Source organism: Anoplopoma fimbria, chromosome 14 (genome assembly GCF_027596085.1).
Source record: "Anoplopoma fimbria isolate UVic2021 breed Golden Eagle Sablefish chromosome 14, Afim_UVic_2022, whole genome shotgun sequence".
Lineage (NCBI taxonomy): Eukaryota > Metazoa > Chordata > Actinopteri > Perciformes > Anoplopomatidae > Anoplopoma > Anoplopoma fimbria.
In genome coordinates, this window is record NC_072462.1 from 12,954,171 (window position 1) to 12,974,060 (window position 19,890).

The 19,890-nt window shown below is 43.4% G+C and overlaps 1 protein-coding gene across 2 annotated transcripts; it reads left to right on the plus strand.

Annotated features, from left to right (window-relative positions):
* The first annotated feature begins 1,427 nt into the window (after positions 1 to 1,427).
* On the plus strand, positions 1,428 to 19,647 carry LOC129102619 (zinc finger and BTB domain-containing protein 7C). 2 transcript variants are annotated; one of them, XM_054612846.1, is made up of 4 exons: positions 1,428 to 1,458; positions 16,947 to 17,693; positions 17,812 to 18,485; positions 18,917 to 19,647. In XM_054612846.1, the coding sequence occupies exons 2-4, from the start codon at positions 16,965 to 16,967 to the stop codon at positions 19,533 to 19,535; spliced, it is 2,022 nt and encodes a 673-aa protein (XP_054468821.1). In that variant the 5' UTR covers positions 1,428 to 1,458; positions 16,947 to 16,964; the 3' UTR covers positions 19,536 to 19,647. The 2 variants fall into 2 exon arrangements, with proteins under 2 accessions (XP_054468821.1, XP_054468820.1); XM_054612845.1 differs by lacking the exon at positions 1,428 to 1,458 and adding an exon at positions 10,753 to 10,926.
* Positions 19,648 to 19,890: the final 243 nt, after the last annotated feature.

The following is a 19,890-nucleotide window of genomic DNA, read 5'->3' on the forward strand; positions in this document are numbered from 1 at the left end:
ACATCCCACCTGCTTATTGACACATTTAAGGTCATGTCACAGCTCATATGTTGATGAGGTGTAAGCGGTTTATCTGCTAAATGCTCCACAATGTTTTTCACTGAAAACAGCTGCCCGCTGAGGCCAAAAAACAACGGTATGAGAGTCAAACAGTAAAGTTTAGTGCTAAGCAGCTAAACAATGAAACGCTGAGGGGAACTCCAGATTGAGCTAATTATTATTATAGTGATATTTTATCACTATAAGTGAACCCTTTCACTTTGTCACATGGTTTTCAGTTTGTAATTTGATGAATTGTTGTAAAAATATTGATTAATGCTGCTTTGAAGTCGTTTTTGATTGTTTTTTAAATGTATTCTCCATAATTCAATTCTTAAAAAATGTAAAGAAATACACTTTATTCATTCACATCGCTAAAGAATACAGTAGATATTTTCACTATTATATATTACTTTATTGGCCAACTGTTATAACCACAACCTTTTCTCTTGAGCATGTTTGAGACTCACTAGACCCCGTGGTGCCCACTGCTCTCGTATCACCTGATATGACACTTTAAGCAGCATTTACATCACTGATTACACCCTCTCATTATATTCCCATTACGCTGCATTAAGGGCTTCAGAGCAGCACAATGGTTCTTACGTCTCACCAGGTACGGGCTGGTACAGTGAAGCACACACCCAAACACACTCCGATACTGTCACCGACTCTCTATCACACAACCCTTTCTTCGACTCTTTTCATTTCTACCCTGATATGTCTTTTGTTCGATACCTGATATGAACCCCCTCTAGCTCCTGTTTGGCACAGGCTGAGACCCACCCACTTGTTCAACCCTACATTATACTGCAACAACCTCTTCCCACATTTCTTCCTCTTCCTTGTTTGACATCTCAATGTAGTCATCCAGCTGCACATCAGCCTCAGTTTGACTTTTATTATTAGTAGGTTCTGTGCTTCAAGTTTCTTGCTCCTGTCTTGGCCTTTGCTCCAGACCTTCAGGCTCTAAGCTGCCCCCCTCTGTCCTCCACCCCCATAACCAAGGCTCATCTCTGCCTATCCCCAGCCATAGAACCACACAACCCAGTCCGAGCTCACAAGCAGGTTTTTAGGCTTGGCCCAGTGAGCGTGAGCGCACGTCACTCCCCTCCCCTAAGCACAGGTGGACTTGTAGGGAACGCTGCCAAATACTTTTGGTTTAGAGGGAGGGAGGGAGGGAGGGGTGTTGGCTGAGGTTGGTGGGTGTAGCAGTTTTTGTTTTGTTGTGTTTCTTAGATAACCGTTTCGTGGAACGGTACCTTTTCACTCCTCCAAATCACTGACACACCTTCAGAGCAAATTTGAGTCTCTATCTCGCCTGCTCTCACTTTCATAAGTCTACCAGTGGTGAGACAGTGCTGAGTTTCCTGAGTGCGCTGGAGAGGAACTGAAATCAAAACTTCTCTTCTTTAAAAGGTCAGTAACGTCTTACTGTCTCTTTCCGCTACCTTTCTTTTCTTTTTCTTTTTTTTCCATTTACATGTACTACTTTCTTGCATATACTAAAAAAGTCATAATGAGAGTGATTTTTCTGTTTGTTGTGGCAAAATTTCAAAGCGTTCAAGAATTGTTGGCTACCCACTGATTGCCAGAATCAGACTGAAGGATGGCTGACCTTTGGTAGAATCAGGTTCCCCCCATGCTCCCATTTTAAGTTTCAAATGGCTCTACTTTTTCTAATAGGACATGCAGTTTAATAAAAAAGGGATGATCAGCTATTTTCTGCGCTGTTCAGAAACTTTCCTGCGTGTGTGTGTATCTTGCATCAGATGTGCTCAGATTGAAAGCCTCCCCCTTCACTCAGCAGACACTGAGGAGGAAGCAAGTGAAAGCATGACAAAGCTGCAACAGAGTGAAAGACTGATATCTTGTTTTGTTTTTTTACTTTTACTTGTTATTTCAGCAGCAGCTTGTTTAACTACATGATGAGTGAATGATTGTGCACGATGATTTATTTCTCGATATTATACTTTTCCTTGTCGGCAGCACAATTCCGTCATCAAGAAGCTGCCTGAGTCGTTTTGAGTCAATATGTAACCGTGTCACACCTCTTAATTAATTGAAATAGCAGAGAGATGTGACAAACAGGGTGACATCTGGCCTCTGTGAATCCATCCTGAAACTCACTTTCATTCTCAGACGACTACTTTTTTAAGATTCCCGCACAGATACACATGTGGGGGCAAAGGTGTGACATTCAAGATTATTTTACTCTTCCTGTCTGTGACCCCCCCTCCATTAAATAGCATGAGCAACTGTTGACCTTTAAGAGTATTATTAAAAGATGATGATGTGCCATACTGGCTGATCTATCAGATAAAGGTATTGCATTGTTTGAAACTGAGATACTATAAATGAATAAATGAAGTAGAATTATCAGAATTTGCTACATATCAAGCAACCTACATGTTCCTGTTAGTGAGAATCACATTGCCTTAGGACTTTAGAGGTTCATTTCAAAGAAACTGCCCATGACTACACATTTGAAATGTAATATAAACTAATTGCAGTTATTCGCAGGTCATGTAAGTTCCTAGCTGTGCTGTAAAAACATGGAAAATGTAATTAACACAGCTTCTTCATGGCAGTTGAACCACATTACTGACAAGTTGGCTCATACAGGCACACATGATGGATAATTCAATAAAAGAAACTAGAATGAAAAAGCTTATTCTAGAAAGACCAATGTAAAGCTGTGAGGTGACAACACTGAATGAAAAAAAAAAAGGAGCATGCATAGAACAGACATGCTTCAGCCTGAAACCCTTATCAGCCTTCATCATTAATGAAAAAGCAAACAAAGGCAGAACCTATAGAGCTCTCTTCCTGTCACAGCGGCGGTTAGATGGGGATAAAGTCTAGTAGACATTACCACCTACTCACCTCACACACCCAGGCTAAAATCTCTCCCCAGGATTATCTCAACTGAACCTGATCCTGGCACATCTTTTTGTTACATCGGTATGTTTAACAAACATTACCTGAGGCACATTTCAGTCATGTTTAAACAATCTCACCTGGACTAGACTGTATATGATGAGACAATATTCAATATAAAGGAACTTGTATTCCAACAAAAGTGCATCCTATAGGGTAAATGTGTGCAAGAGCGCAAAAGTACTTGATTGAGAAACTTAAGTGTTCGTGGATGAAAGTGTCAAATTCAATGAGGAGGCAGCTTCATAATTGCAAAACGATGCAATGTGTTCATAATGAGACTGACAGAGTGAATGAGTCCACACGCCTTCTTCCCACCTGACAGCGTGTGGGCATGCCCGTGTAACAGCATTTACACAGGGATACACAATGTGATTTTAACCTCCTTTGACACAGCTGTCCTCTCATCATAGTTGTCTTAAATCAGTGTTTTCAAACCCTTTTCGGACAGCTAAGACATAATCTTATCCAATCAGCTACCCCTCAAATACCCCGCTTAAATTCAGGTTAATGCACCCTTGTGAGTTTGTATGTACACAATGGTTGAGTAGCTGTTTGTGCGTGCATGTGTGCGCGTGTTCGCCCTCCTCCGTAGGACCGAGGTCCAGGTTTTGTTGTGTGTGTGTGTGTGTGTGTGTGTGTGTGTGTGTGTGTGTGTGTGTGTGTGTGTGTGTGTGTGTGTGTGTGTGTGTGTGTGTGTGTGTGTGTGTGTGCGTGTGCGTGTGTGTGTGTGTGGAGTTGGGCTGGGTGAGTAAGCCGCCCCTCACAGATGAATAGAGGATGGGAGGAGGCTTGAAGAGGCTGCCGTGGGTGGGAGGCCCGATCCCTGCCAAAAAAGCTCCTTCTGTGGGATTTGTATACTTCAGCGTTCCTCACGAAACACAGCGCCCGGCTCAAACGACAAAGCAGCCAGGGAGGCGGGCACTCGCACTCCCAGAGGTCAGCTCGATCGCACCCTCTCTGCTTTTCATGCTATATTCTTTCTTTCCGTTTACAATTTCTCTATTTCCTCTGTTTTCTTCCCTCTGTCCCTGCTGCTGCTTTTCATCACGTTTTAGCATTTTTCTATAATGAAGGCGTACTATAAATTACAGTAAGCCTTTTGTAGTATTAGAAATATTTTTATATTATTATTGATATTCATTCAAAGCCTTGCAAGAATTCGTTATTTGCATCAGTATGTAACTTTAATTATGAGGTATATTTTTTTATTTCTACTTAATTGCAACACACCAGCAGCTGCTGAGAATCAATAACTTCATGAATTACTTTTAAGTTTTCATTTAATATGTATTCCTTATAATACTATACCACATATACTAGCATAATCTTTAATTAATCACAGTGGAAATGTCTTTTAAGTGTTTTTTATCAAGGTCTTGTAGTCTTGTATCAATTATTTGTCAGACATTTCAACATCTGAAATGTCAGTCGTGGCCACACTTTGTATTGTGCTTGTGCAATGAGGCATTTTACACACAAATTGTGGGTGTTTCCTGAATGTTACCTAGATAATAGAAAATAGGCCTCTCTGTAACCACTGGCAACCCACCTAGCCTCAGCCGAGTGACAAGTGCAAAGAGATATCATTCTTAGCTTAGCAATCTCTAAAGTAAAACTCAGGTCTGCAGGAAACATAGAGTTGAATGTCATTCAGCATTTGGGTGTTGGATGAAGAAAAAGAAGACAGGAAGAAAAAAAAAAGAGCGTGATTTCATAATGTCTAAAAGAAAGATCTGGGTTGAATAAGTGGGTCCACCCACCTGAGTGTGAGAGGCAGCGAGAGAGAAAGCGGGGCTGGATGGCAGTTTTAGAGACATGAGTGTGTGGGTTAGGCTAGCTGGCCTGCTTATGCTATCTAATCACTGGGAGAGAAAGGAGAGCAGCGTGCCTTGATCCACCCACCCACCCCAGACAAACAGCAGTTACCCTGCTAAGTACTATATGTGCTGGCCTGCAGCTCAGGGCTGTACACGGAGGGGAACAGAGATAAAATGTGACAGACTCGGTAGGTAACAGACATTCAGCACAATTATGTCTCATTCTGAGCTGGGGAAGAAGAGAGATGTGTCAATCTGGAAGCTACTCTGGGTCACGACTGCATGTGAGAGTGTGTGTGTGTGTGTGCGTGAGGCACGCTTGGTGTGTGTCACGTGTTGGCCATGCTCCAGCAGGTTTCAGGTATAAAACTAACTGATGGATTTTTAACTCAAACTAGATATATTTGTTTTAACCCAAGGCTGAGAACTGAAAATAAATAATGGATTCACTCATCAAACTCCAATATACACCAGTCAGGTAACAAAAACAATCATGCATACAAAGTCTTCTTTGTCTTGGACTATTAGCAGCTCTGATAATATGATGTATTTTATTGCCCAGTTGATTTCACGGCTTCTCTTTTGTCATGTGGGTCACACACGGACTAGTTACCTGTGTGATACCTGAGTGGGTGGGATGAGATTGGGTACGAGTCCAAAAATAGTTGACCTACGCATCACACGTGTGTATTTGTGAGTGTGGATGTGGTCAAATGTGGTCCGCCACGTTGTGCACGTGTGTGTGTATGTGTGTGTGTGTGTGTGTGTGCCATGACAGGCATCTGTCTCCCCTGCCCTGCAGCCTGACTGGTTTTAATTAGGAGGTGCCAGAGTGCCTGAGGGCTCTCCTGCTGACACACACACATACACATGCGCGCACACACACAAACAGACATACACACACACACACACACACACACACACACACACACACACCTGAGGGCAGACAGAGGCTGTCCCGCCAAGGCCTTGCCTCCTTCTCGTTATCACCACAAGGAGTTGTCCTCATTCACCCCACGACCCTCCCAACACACACACACACACACACACACACACACACACACACACACACACACACACACACACACACACACACACACACACACACAAACACACACACACACACAAATATTCACACCAAGCAAATCAAACAAACGCAACACAATACTAAGATTCTGAAGCAGCAACGTAGAAGTGGTGGCCTCTGTGGTTTGACTACTCGTACGTTTTGTTTGCAGTTTCGCAATCCAGAATAAATTTCCAGATAATAAAATTGGCCTTAAACGTAAAGAATAAAACACTGTAACTCCATGCAGCTTGTGTTCTTAACCTCCCTTCTGGCAAAGCTTCCGATACTGATTAGGGTGTTTGGAAAAAAGAAGACAAAACAGGAGAAAGTTAACGCACAAACAGACAGGTCAGCAGAAAGGGAAACGCCCTCACCTCACTCACCCGAATGGCATGCTCCAAGGTGAGTTCTAATGACCTGACAGATAGGTGTGTGTCTCTGTGATTGAGCGAGGCAGAGCGTACGGTAGGTTTCACACATGCCTGCCTCCCCTTTGTGTTTAAGCAACACTGTGTCTGTGTGTGTGTGTGTGTGTGTGTGTGTGTGTGTGTGTGTGTGTGTGTGTGTGTGTGTGTGTGTGTGTGTGTGTGTGTGTGTGTGTGTCTCCGTCCTTGGACTGGAGACAGGGGGTGTAGACCTGGGAGGCTGCTGCGATGCTCTATCTCTGGACTGTTGGGGGATGATTGCCTCCCTTTCCTGCTTCTCTCCCACACCAGGCCACACCTGGGCTCCGACACACCGGGGTAAAAGGGCCCAAGTCGGGCTGGCATTGCTTATCTGTCTCTACAGTTATTAATTCAGTGAAGGTCTGATAACCAGAAATTATTTTTCCACGTTATTTTGCCATCTACACATTGCCACATGCTTTGGAACCAGTTGTGAACTTCTATCTCTTTTTTCTACTTTGTGCCTCTTCTGATGTGTACAAGCTAGTGGAACAATCTGAATGAGAGACATTGTAAAAAATGCGGACAGTAATCCCAAAAACTCCTCCAAAGTAAACAATGAAAGGAATCATTTGTTCACTAAACCACTGTTGAAAAACAGCTTTGGTAAGGTTTAGGCCAAAAAATTACTTCAGGAAAGATTAGGGTTGGGGTTAAAATGACTTTGTTAAGGTTAAAGGTCCAGTGTGTAGCCTTTAGGAGGATCTACTGGCAGAAATGGAAAATAATAACAATAGGTGTGTTTTCCTAAATTTATAATCACCTTACAATAAAGAGCATTCGTTACCTTACAATAAGACGTTTTCGCCCAACCCTACCTCCTACCTATGCAGATTGTTTTTGCCTTGACTTCCGTCTTTGCTACCGACAGACAAGACTCGTCATTACTATGGCCACTAGAGGACTCGTTCACTTGAGTGTAAACACATGTCGTTTTGTGCCACTTCCTGAAACAAATCAACCGATGCTGTTTTTCTTTTCGGTCTCATCTGTCTTATTCACATATTTAAGTAGTGAATGAAAAAAAAAAAGTCATCAAAAATATTCTATTACAAATAATATTAACAGCTTTTAGTGATCAGAATTAAGTGCTAGTACAGGTCTTAACCTTCAAGAAACCAAATTCATAATGACAACAAGCCTGTAAGTGGGACTTTTGTTTCACTGCAACATGCAAATTAGTGTTCTATGGTATGTGACTGTATTGCTGCTACAACACAGTCGGAGTTCTTATTTTTCTGAGAGAAATCTAGCTGCTTGTTATACTGTACAGCATCAAAGTCACCATGATATCAACTTGATGTAATGACGCCTCACACCCTCACCCACCCCCCTGCAAAGTGCCAATCTGGTGCCCTGGTACATGTGTCGTGCTGAGCGCAGCAGGTGGCAGTAAACAGGTATGTTGAGATGCCAGACAGACAGACAGACAAAACAGATGACTCTTACTCAGCCTCCTCCAGTCCTTTCTTGTTTTGTGACTTTTAGCACTCAGACTGAGCGACCACATCTTGGTAAAGCATAACACTTGCGAACGACGGAGGGCAGAAAGGAAACGTATTATAGCCTGATAATTATATACTATTTAAATATAAAACACAGAAGCACCAAGATCATTTCTCTAAATAATTTGACAATAATATAATTGATTTCATGCTTGTATTATATCTGCCATGCTATACTGAGTGCACATTGCAATTGGGCTGCAACACTTATGAGCTGCAAAACAAATTAGTGTATTTTACATATTGCATGCCTGCACCAGTTTGCAGAGTTTAGAACAAAGCAATCCACACAGATACCACTTACAGTGTGCTGCTATGACGGCAGCAGCGTGTTTAGAATAGATAGCCGATCTTATACGATGGCAAATGTTGTTTTTCTTGCCGTCTGGCTGGGCTGCTAGCAGTTAGTGGCTAACCCTGTTTATATATACTAGATGCCAATGTGAGCTGGCCTCGGCTCTCACCCTGCACAAAACAGTGTAAACCACCAGGGCATGGGCTGCGGTTTGCTTTAGTCCATGTTTTCCCCAAAGGGAAGTGGGCATAGCCGTCTGATGTACACTCTGAAGTCTACTTGTTTGTGGAGGTTAACTCAACACAATTTGACTGCTTTCACAGTCTGATTGTCGGATGAGTCGGTTAGAAATATTTTAGTACATTTGAAGGTCGAGTAACCACTAAGATAACAATGACTGACTGCATTTTGTAGTCCTTTATGAAGGTGATCATGCTAGGATTTGTTCTTAATTGTGTGTTAGATAATCAAATGTAGTTATCATCTGTATAACTGTTTTATTTTTAGGCCTCTCAGACAAAACATAGTCCTCCTTAAGTGTAAAATTAACACAAGCCACAACATCCGGGTCTGAAAATGAAGCCAACAAGGAAGGGCCAAAAACTGCAGTTTTTTAAATGGCTTCTTGAGGCTCCCTCCAAAATTGAGTCTATCTCTTTAGACCTCAATGGTAGGATGCCCAACTTTACGGCAGAAATAAAAATGTTTACCACATGGTTCAAAACTGTTTTGGTCTTATTAGCTAATTTCCCTAATCATGACAACTCTACGTGGTGTTGAATTTTCATTGTTCTCGTCCGTATGAATTATATTAAAGCTTGAGCGACAGGTGGGTGTCGTATCAGATCGCTAGCTGCTAGCTGTGTCCTCCAGTGCCTCAGCTCCGCTGACGATCCACCGCTTTTGCCACTTTTGGATTAGCCGGGAGTTAAGCTGTGTCCTCACTTCCAAGATGGAACATCTCAGAAACAACATGCCTATCTTAAACAGTCAATGCCCCGGCAGTGAAGCCTTCCTGCTGTAAGCAAACCGAATTGAAAAAAAGAAGTAGTCGGTAATACAAAGGGGTGTGGTTTAATGATGTCATACAGGAAAGCCCAATGGCTGTTTCAGATCCTGTGAATGTGCTGTGTCATAACAGTTGGCCTGTCTGTGGAAGCAAAGGAAACACTCTTTCTCTGTTTTTTGCGGTGTCATTAAAACACACACACACACACACATACACACACACACACACACACACACACACATTTTAGCACTACCTCAGGAAGCAGTATTTTAAGCCATGCTCTGTGCCATTAGGTTTTGTAGCCATGAACTTGTTACAGCAAACTCTCTCAACATTTTCTTGACGTTGAGTATTCACCCAATCACCTGCTAAATGGGCTCACTCTTCTGAACCGAAGTCATTACAGAATGACTTCATTCTATACCTTTCTGCATAAACGTCCTCCTCCTCCATGTAGAGGTGGTGGTGGGCTCACCAACTGTTACCCTGCTTCGGCGACTTTCTGACTCAAAACAGGAATGCGACGTTGGCCTTCTGCTTTCTTCAACCTGGTTTTTGGAACCTTGGTTAAAGAAAAAAACACCTTTTTTCAAAAAGGAAAATAAGTATGCAAACAGGTTGTGGTATTTTTAAGCATTTGTGGTTCAATTCTGTCTCAGATACTGTCTGCTTTTGAGTAATATTCCCCCCTCAAATCCCCCATTAACTGAGTCAGCCAGTTTTATAGGGTCCTGACTGCAGGGTGCCCCACGCTAAAGTGTATTAATGTGTTTCAGTAATTAGTCTGTTGTGACTGAGCGTTTATGCCGGCTACACCATACCCAGCATGCAACTCGTAGTCTTTAACCCTACATAGTCTGAACACACGCAACAAGGTCTCAAAAAGCCTGTTACGTGTAAGTTTGAGTATGGAATTTAATTCGGGGCGCAACCTTATTTAAAAGAAAAGAGAAAATAGCAGGACTCCATTTTAAACCGGTGTAAAACTGAAACTAACTGGCTTTAAGTTGCAGCTGCGTCTGAGTGACTACTTTTAGTCTTGTACATCTCTTCATCTCAGCTTGAGACTAACCAACAGAGGTGCACTAAATAGTTTCCCAACTTTTCTCTCTCCTTCTACTTTCCTTTTTTTAACCCTCCCTCAGTCTCCCCAAACAACCCCTTCGAGTTTCTTTGCCCCGTTCCCTTTATACCAAAAAAATCCACTCTAACACAACTAAAAATTCATTTTGTCTGACCTAAATCAGAGGGTGTCTGCGCCATGGGCTTATTACACAGTGCGCTTAAACTTGTGTTGTGGAGGAGGATGGGGTATTATTATCTTCCAGCTACCCACCCTGCTATAAAAACTAGTGGTGCGACATCTCCACAGCGCAGTGCTGCTGCCCTCCCTCCCTTCCTCTCACTCTCTCGCTCGTCCTACACGAGCCACACACAACAGTGAGCCTGACTCTTAACTCCACACCAGCCACTCTGCTACACAGACAGACCCAAGAAATCACACTCTGCTCTCCTCTGTTGCGCTGCTTTTGCTTCTCTCCATTGGATATTCCTCCTTGGGTGTTTTTCTTTTTTTTTTTTTTTTTTATGTATTTTTTGTGAATGGGCATCCGTGGCCGGTGTGGGGAGTTTGTGAATGGACTGACCGCCCGGCTTACTGATTGACAGACTGGTAAAAGAAGAGAGGCAGCTGTGATTAAATTAAAAAGGGCAATGCTGAGAGGTCAAGCGAGGAGCAACAGAGCCTCTTAGTAGTCTGGAAATACAAAGACACGTGAGGGGAATCAAGAAACTGAAGGCACGGTAGGTGATGGGCGCTGAAAGCTGTGGAATGCTGGGGAACGTATCAAGACATGTGTGAATTTATGTGGAAGCCAGAGTTTTGGAGTATGCACATGGGTGTGTGTCTGTGTGTATATTTCCACAATAATTTGTCACATTGTTTCAGAGTCTGCGTGTGTGCGAACAAGCTTGCACTTGTGCATTATGTTACAGCGAGCACACGTGCAGCACTTAGTGTCCCCTATTAAAAAGAGTGTTGTAGCTCCAGATCATAAAAGGCCTGACGAGGTGCAAACAGGTCAATAAAGTCACTTAATGACTCATGTAATCATTTAGGCTGTAGTGTAAATATTGTGCTGTAAAATTCTGGAAATAGCACAAGCGTTTATAGCAGCACAGCACGTCTTGGAAATGTCAAACATAGTAGTTTAAGTGAGCTTAAGTATGTGTTTTGTCTCCAGCAGTAATTATACATTGCACTTTTAGATATTCCATATCTATACAACATCCTCCTTTAAATCCAAAATAAATACTCAGGTAATTCATAAAGATAGAGTGGATGTTTGTGTGTGGGGACAAAATAAAAACATGTTATGGATTTGAGGCTGAGCTGTAAATTACTGTTTACAACAGGCTTGTTGTCAGACAGCTTATAGACCTCTTACCTCAGGTAGTTACAAAACGCCATGACCAGTATCACCATAAAAATTGTTTACTGGTTCCTGATTACCATTCGTTAATTTATTAAGATTTGTTTGTACTACTCACCAAATGCTTATTAAAATTATGAGCAGAACAATTGTTAAAATGGATGCAATTCAGTGTAAGTGGGAAATAAAATACAGGAAATTTAGCTGCATGTAAAAAATGGGTTCTTCACGTTGCATTGTGTCAGATGCTGTAATATTTATTGTCACTTTTAATGAGTTAAACACCTACTCAGAAGGCTCACAAACTGTGACAATAAATTATTTATAGATCAATGTCATACCAATTACAAATGTATTTAATCACATATTTTAGTTATGATAATAGCTCATTAGCTGCAGTTGTTCTTAACCTGCACCCGCCACTGTTAAATAAAACGATTACTTTTGTTCATTTACAAATGAAGGATACATTTTTTTAACCAAGGCTTAAAAAACTGAGATAATATCCCTGATTTAGAAAATGTATTTTTGATTATATATAGTACCATTCTCAAAGACAAATTAATTCGGGGGTCTTCATTCAAACCAAACAGAAACGTAGAGAAACATAAGGTGATTTAGTAAAAAAAAGAAATATGTCCTTTAGAAAGCAAATAGTCTAGAAGCAATATTCTTAATCACTGAACCAATATTCATAAACAAACCATCAACTTTTGTTTACTTTGGGGGTGAGAGAGATAATGGTGTGTAGCTGAGAGCCCCCTGAAGGCTCCAGAGATGACATTTAGTGCAAACAGGCTCTTTAAGGAGCCGAGCGACTTAAATTGGCCTCCAGATCTCTTAAGACCAGACTCTGTGTTTTCTTCAAATATTTAATTTAAGTAATTATACATGCAACTTTAGTATTAATTAAAACGCATAAATTGTAGACTATTTGCTGAAGTAATAGCACTGAACAATAAAATATATTAATCAATTTATTGTTACACCTGTTGACACAACAACACAAGTGAGGTTTATGGTGCCACATATTTGAAATGTATTGAACACTTTTTAACCAAAACTGATAATATATAAAAAAAGAAATTCTGTACTTACATGAATAATATGTATGACAGCACAATCATTTCCTCCAACATCTGTTTTTATAACAGTGTAAATGTGGAATAAATGTGCACCAAACTCTGTGTAAAGTTCCTATTAATAAGTCTCAAGCAATCCTCAACTTTTAAGCAAAACTTGTGCAGCTAAATGCTCAAATTTGACCCTGACATTTCATCATTATTGTCAAGATAAAAACACAACCCCAGTTTGTGTAAGTGGCATCATATGCTGGTCACCTGCTCAGGTTGACAGCAATTAAGAATTTAAAAAACTCCCCCTATGCGGCCTTTAGGCTCCAGACAATTGTCATTTAAAAACTCCAACCAAGGAGGTGTCTGCTGGAGAGAAACAGGTGCACTGGTGTTGTACTGGTGATAATGGACTAGCTAACACAGTAGGTCAAATCAATGTCCTCTCCTAATAAGGGGTGGATTGTGGCTGTCAATACTATAAATTATTGTCCGTGCAATTGTCCATCTGTGACTGTTGGTCAGCAGGTCTTTGCTATGGGCAGTTGGTGACAGAGGTAAACTTTGGCTGCTGGTGATTTAGCAGGTGGGTCAGGTGGATGCGCTGGTCTGACAGGGATAAACTAGGCCTGGTCGTCGTAGCTTACAGGCCAAATGAGTGTCTGCCTGTGACAAGGGTTGAGATGGACATTAGCTGCTGATTTGTGGCCTGAGCGGTCAGGGCCGGGGACAAGTTAGCCGCTCTTCTCTGGGCATAATGATGATACAGCTGCAACAGGGACAGAGAGAGGAGGAGGAGGAGGAGGAGGAGGAGAAGGAGAGGAGGAAGAGGAGAATGATTAGGACTTGGTTGTGGTGGTGGTGGTGGTCAGATCCTGGAAAGCAGATGAAGTTCTTGGGAGAAAGAAAACGCTGAATGGAGGTGACACATAATTTGGGGTGGGAGTGCTGAGTTGAAAGTGTTAGTGACTAAGTGAGGCATGAGAGGAGACGTGGCCGGTACAGGCAGGCGGAAAGAAACTGTCCATTAGAGGTCAGTTTGATAATTGAGCTGAATTTCCTGTGCAGTAAATACAATAGGATGCATGTGTGACAAACACAGATAGGTGCAACAGCTGTTTGTTGCAATAATATGATTTAAACTATTTATTTATTCAAAAATCGTGTCACCTATTGATGGCAGGTTGTTATAGGCGGACAATCATTAGCGGAGAGAGTTTTATCTGGAAGGAAAAAAAAGTTAGGCTGTCCTTCTTTGACTTCACTGGAAGAGTAAGATGGATAAGGAGCCAAATGACTTAAACAGTAATTATCAGAGCCCTTTCACAAGGCGTCCCCACCCTGGCTGCCCTGATGGGTGGACGTGGGTGGGGGGAAGGGGTGGGCGGTGGGCAGTAAAGGGTTAAGGCTGTTTGGCTGATGAAATGTCGCTCCAGGACCTTGTGGTGGGAAAGCTGTGCCCTCCTCCCCTCCCTGTCTATGTGGCACATCCTCCTCAGATCCTCTCCACATTGTAATTAAGGGGCCGGCCCCTAAGAGCTAGTGCTAGCTGGCGGCAGGCAAACAGTGGGAACAGAGGGGAGTGGTGCTCGTTGGGGCACCAACAGGCGAACAAACAGCAACAGCAGCACGTGTCTCATAGTTCCAGGAGTGGGTGGGATGGATCGAGAGCAAACGAATGACGGCGGGTTCGCCAAGCCCTCCCAGTCCGACTCTCTTTCTCTCCCTCTTATCCACTCAGTGTTGTTCCAAGCTCTGCTCTATTGTTTGCCTTGGCAGGCTGTTACAGGGAGGGGCCCCTCCGCTGGTGTTTGTGCAACCTGTTAGGGAACTTTTAGGGCCATCTGATCTCTCCCCTACTCTCTCACTGGGGTGATTCTCTCACCCTCTACCCAGGCTGTAACTTTTATGGAAGTAGCGGTGTGAAATATAATAGAAAAAGGATATCGCTCTGTCTTTCTGGAGGCAATGTTAATGAGCACAACAGATCAGTGAACGACGTTTTAATGTGGTGTGTGTTACCTGAGCTTATAGGGCAGGATTTGCACAACACTGGGTGGTTTGTTTGAAAGTTTATACAGATATAATCCCTTTTTTTGTTCACTATTCTCTATTTCTATTTCAAATATATAATTCATCAACTTTCTCTGCTGCTGTTTTGTTCCAGTTTTCCCATCGGGGTAGTTTGATGTAGCTCTATACAGAAGGTCTGTGGGCCTATATCCTATACCACCACCCCCTCTATGGACATTTTAATTATGACCACACTGTATCAATGGCATGAACATAGCAACAGTTACCTAGCAACAAGATGGACAAGAATAAACTACATGTAAGATTGGTATCCAAGTTGTATACCTGCAGGTGAACTACAGGATTTTCTGAAATAGTTTTTTTCCCCCTCTCTGGTATGATCCCCTGCAGCACAAAAGCAAGGCACTTTGTGTGTGCGTGAGTGTGTGTGTGGCTTTAGCCCTGGCCCATTTAGAGCCAGTCAACAATGCAGCTGTGGTGACCGGGCCCGCTTCAAAGTATTTATCTACACATGCCTCCAGTGACCACCAAGTGTGGACGGCTAAGTTTAAGCTCTATTCATAGATGTGAATGAATGAGCACCCTGCCAGTGGAAGTTTTATCACCGTAACAGTAAACAACAGCACAGTGAATCAACAGGTAGGAACTCAGGCAGCTGTGGAATGAAGGTTTTAAAGAAAAGGGAAGAGAGATTTGCGAGCGCATCAAAAACAACATCGATCTCTTAGTAATAGAGACATAAATCAAATGAGAGTGGAGAGGTTACACTGCAGAAGTAAGCATTTTGACAGGATACAGTATCTAGAGTACAATCTGACCTCTTTTGTCGTTCTCTTCATTTCTCACCACATCCCAATCGCACGCGGCATTGTTCAGATGAAGGTATCAGCTTGCTTTGTGCTCGTAATCTGGCAGTCAGACAAGACAAGAGGGATGAAAGTCACACACTTTTATCACAGAAACTCATATGCACTTATCATCAAGTGTCAAACGGAAACAGCAGCAAAAATTATTACTGCGAGAGAAAAGTCGACTCTTAATGTGTTATCCAGATGATGGGTTTCCCTAAATCACACGGTCCAAACACGTTGGTACAAGAAATCGTGATCGCACATTCAAGAATAAATATTACAAGATGTGATGTTTGCTGAAAATGAGACATGCTGTATTTACCACTTGTTGCCTTTGCTGCACAGATGGCACACAAACAAGCAAGTCTACAGTATAATTTAATAAAGCGGGACTGTCACTCATTGTTGTTAACAATATCAGCTTCGCTTAGGAGCCTCCGTCTATTCAAATATCACACTTTCTAAAAAGTCCTTCATCTGATGAATGGATTCTGCTTGTCATCAGTGACAAACAAGATGTGGACAACTTGACACTCCTATTGCACTCCTTAAATCAATGTTTTAGAATAATTAACTGCTTCACTAATTGCTTTAACATGCCCTAATCAATGTCCTGTTGGCATTTCCTCCTCAGGAGAATCACTGCGGCAAAAATCAAGTGCTGCTTCACCCCTGTCATAACTATAGTTTATGATACTGACTCGTCTATGTGGACTTTCATTGCTATAATGACTAATCATCACATGGTAACAGGAAATAAAAGAGGACATGTGAAATGGATCACTGTATAACATTCTCCAGGTTTTTTCTGAAAAGAAATACTCAATCAGCTGCACAATAAGAACCTTTTTCACTCTGATAACAGTGATGGTACCCTTGTGACACATCTCCTTGTTAATTTGTTAGTTAAGCTTTATTTATTCAGGAATATCTCACTGAGGTCAAAGTCTCTTTTACGAGACCGACCTGAAAATTGAACAACATGAACAAATGTTTGGAAGCTAGATCGGATTATCTATATTAATGTTATTTTATATCTAATAGAGCTGTTATATTTTTTAAATTATACGTACAAATATTTAACTTTTTTTAATCAGGAAAGAAAAGTCGCAACTCGGGAAATTTGTTTGTTTGTGTGGCAGACAGTTTATTGTTTTTCTCCAGGCAGACTAAAAAGTCTTGAAGGATTTTCGAAAATTCTTCCAAACTTTTGCTGTTAAATGACCTCTCAGGCTTTTGAAATATTACCAGGGATTTATAACATTACTTGAGTCGCACAACACTGAAGACAAGACTATTAATAAAATGAAAATAGTGAGGATTAGTGGAGGCTATGAGAGCAACATGTGGGTCCCACAGAATGATGTCTTTTTCAGTTTGACCTTCTTGTTTCAGAGTCACTAAACTGTCCGTTGTTATTGCCTTCTATCTAGAGAACAACAGAGAGGAGAATGGTTCATCACAGAGAGGATGACCTGATTGGCATCCCCTTCCCAAATCACAGCAGTGATGTCCTCTGCAGCCTCAACGAGCAGCGTCGTGATGGGCTGCTCTGCGATGTCATCCTCATCGTCCGCGACCAGGAGTACCGGACCCACCGCTCCGTTCTGGCCGCCTGCAGTCAGTACTTCAAGAAGCTCTTCACAGTGGCCACCGCTGATGGCGGGGATCATCATCATCACACGGCGGCCGTGTATGAAATCGACTTTGTGGCCCCGGAGCCCCTCACGGCCATCCTGGAGTTTGCCTACACGTCCACTCTGACCGTGACGGCGTCCAACGTTAAAGAGATCCTGAACGCGGCTCAGATGCTGGAGATCCCCTGCATCATCCATGTCTGCCTGGAGATCATGGACAGCGGGGGTGGAGGAGGCGAAGGCGGAGGAGGAGGGAGAGCGGAGGAGGGAGAGGAGGAGGAGGAGGATGCAGAGGAGGACGAGGAGGAGGAGGAAGAAGAGGAGGAGGAAGAGGAGGACGAGGGGTCGAGGAAGGACGAGCAGGAGGACGAGGAGGACAATGTCAGCGAGAGGTCGCTGCAGTCGTCGGAGAGCCGGGGGGAGCAGACGCCACCGGGGACGGAGGACTCACCGCCTCCCGGCACCTCCAAGTACCACCAGCAGTTTGACCTGCACAGAGAGTCGTCACAATCTCAGTCTCCAGACAGTATGAGAGGGAAACAGGTAGTTCACTCGATACTTTTATTTGTTTCTGTTACTAATCTTGTATTTTCATGGGAAAGAAAAGAATAATTTAAAGTTCTAAAGTTCATAAGTCTGATGTTTCCGTCTTGTGTTGCAGGAGAGTATGGAGAGTCGGGCTTTGAAGGATTTCTCCATCGAGTCTCTCCTCCAGGAGGGTCTCTACCCCCGTATGTCAACACTGGACAGAAGGGCCAACTTCTCTCCTCTCCTCCCAGGATTCTACCCCTCCATGTGGGCCGCCGAGTTCCCAGCCTTCCCCAAGCAGCTCCTAAACCCCGGCCACCACCAGCACCCCCACGCAGGGGCTTCGCAGCAAACCAGGCTCCCCCACGCCTTCCCCATCTCCGCTCCGCTCGACGCCTCGAGGCCCCTCAATCTGGCCACGAAAAGAGAGACCATCAAGGAGGAGATGAAAGAGGAAATCCCGCTCAGTCTGCTCCACGGCGACTTCCTGAAGGAGTTTGTCAGCTCGGGCCTAGGCAGCCCCATGAACACTGGGTCAGTGCCGTCAGAGGGTCACGCTCTGGGTCCGATAAAAGACGAGGCAGACTTCCGGTCGTACCTGAGCTTTCTGAGCTCCGCGTCCCACCTGGGGGCGCTGTTCCCCCCCTGGCAGCTGGAGGAGGAGAGGAAGATGAAGCCCAAAGCGTCGCAGCAGTGTCCAATCTGCAACAAGGTCATCCAAGGAGCGGGGAAACTGCCACGCCACATGAGGACACACACGGGGGAGAAACCGTACATGTGCACTATCTGTGAAGTTCGATTCACCAGGTATGTGAAGCGGCATCTTCTCATCAGATCGTCGTCATTAGTTCACTTTAAGTGTTCCGTATTAATAAGCCAAACAGAGACTTCCTGTTCCTGTGCGTTTCAACTTCAAAGCACCGGAGGTTATGTAAAACAGAAGGGTTAAAAAAAAGTACCCCATGCTCTTTTGACTGAGGTTGATGTGTTTTCACCAAATCTGAATATCAAAGCAGTGGAAAGCCCCCTCCGCTGGTTTCTTTGCATTAGCAATTTGTCACACACCAACATCCTCCCGCTTTGGCACATTTTCCACCTTTTAATGTTGTTGGTGGAGACAAATCATCTTTACTGTTTTTAAAGCTCACTTGTATGTGCAAAAGAGAAGTGATGTTGTAATTTAAGTGTTAACCTTTCCTTCCACGACTAAAAACATGTGGTTTTGTTCTTTTTCTCAGACAGGACAAACTCAAGATCCACATGAGGAAGCACACAGGTGAGCGCCCCTACATCTGCCTCCACTGCAACTCCAAGTTTGTCCACAACTACGACCTGAAGAACCACCTGCGCATCCACACGGGCGTGCGTCCGTACCAGTGCGAGCACTGCTACAAAAGTTTCACACGGTCCGACCATCTACACCGACACATCAAGAGGCAGAGCTGCCGCATCTCACGCCCCCGGCGGGGAAGAAAACCGGCTGCTTGGCGGTCAACACCCACAAGCAACTTCCTGTGCCCCCCTACTGCTGCCACCAACCGGTTTGAGGAGAGCGGCTTAAACCCTGCGTACCAGGGAGTGAAGAGTCACGGACTTGGGGAGATGCTCGGCAACAGGGGTCTGGGTTTTAAGGGCGGGGACGGCGCAGCAGGAAAGGACAGCAGGGAGGACCGGCGAGGGGAGGGGAAGCGTGTCGCGGAGGAGGAGAAGGGAGGAGCAGGGAGGCAGAGGGGAGTGTTTGCCTTCGCCCTGGCTGGAGAAGAAGTGCTTACTCACTCTCCGTTCTATGCTGCGACCTCTGACCCCTGGACCATGAGACTGGAGCGTGCTCCGCCCATCCCTGAGCCGGCCAAATGAACTGTGGTCTGTGGAAGAAAAAAGAAAAAAGACAAAATAGAAAGTCTTTAATCTCCGTGTCTGTTCTGCTCCAGTAAGCTAAAGCACCTTTTTTTTTTTTTTTAAAGTGAAAGTGAGATCAATGAACCTCTTGAAGCCTGCTGAGTTGCAGAAGTAAAACAGAGTTGGGTTTTTTAGTTGTTTTTTTGATGGTCAGACACAGTCTAATTAAATAATTTCAAAGATGTCATGTTAGATAATTGTTTACAAATATTTTGATAGCATTTAAGAGGAGGCAAACAGTTTGACACTGCTAATGAGGAAAAGGTATCGGAATGCTGTTATATATATTACTTGCATTATTTATCTACAAGGT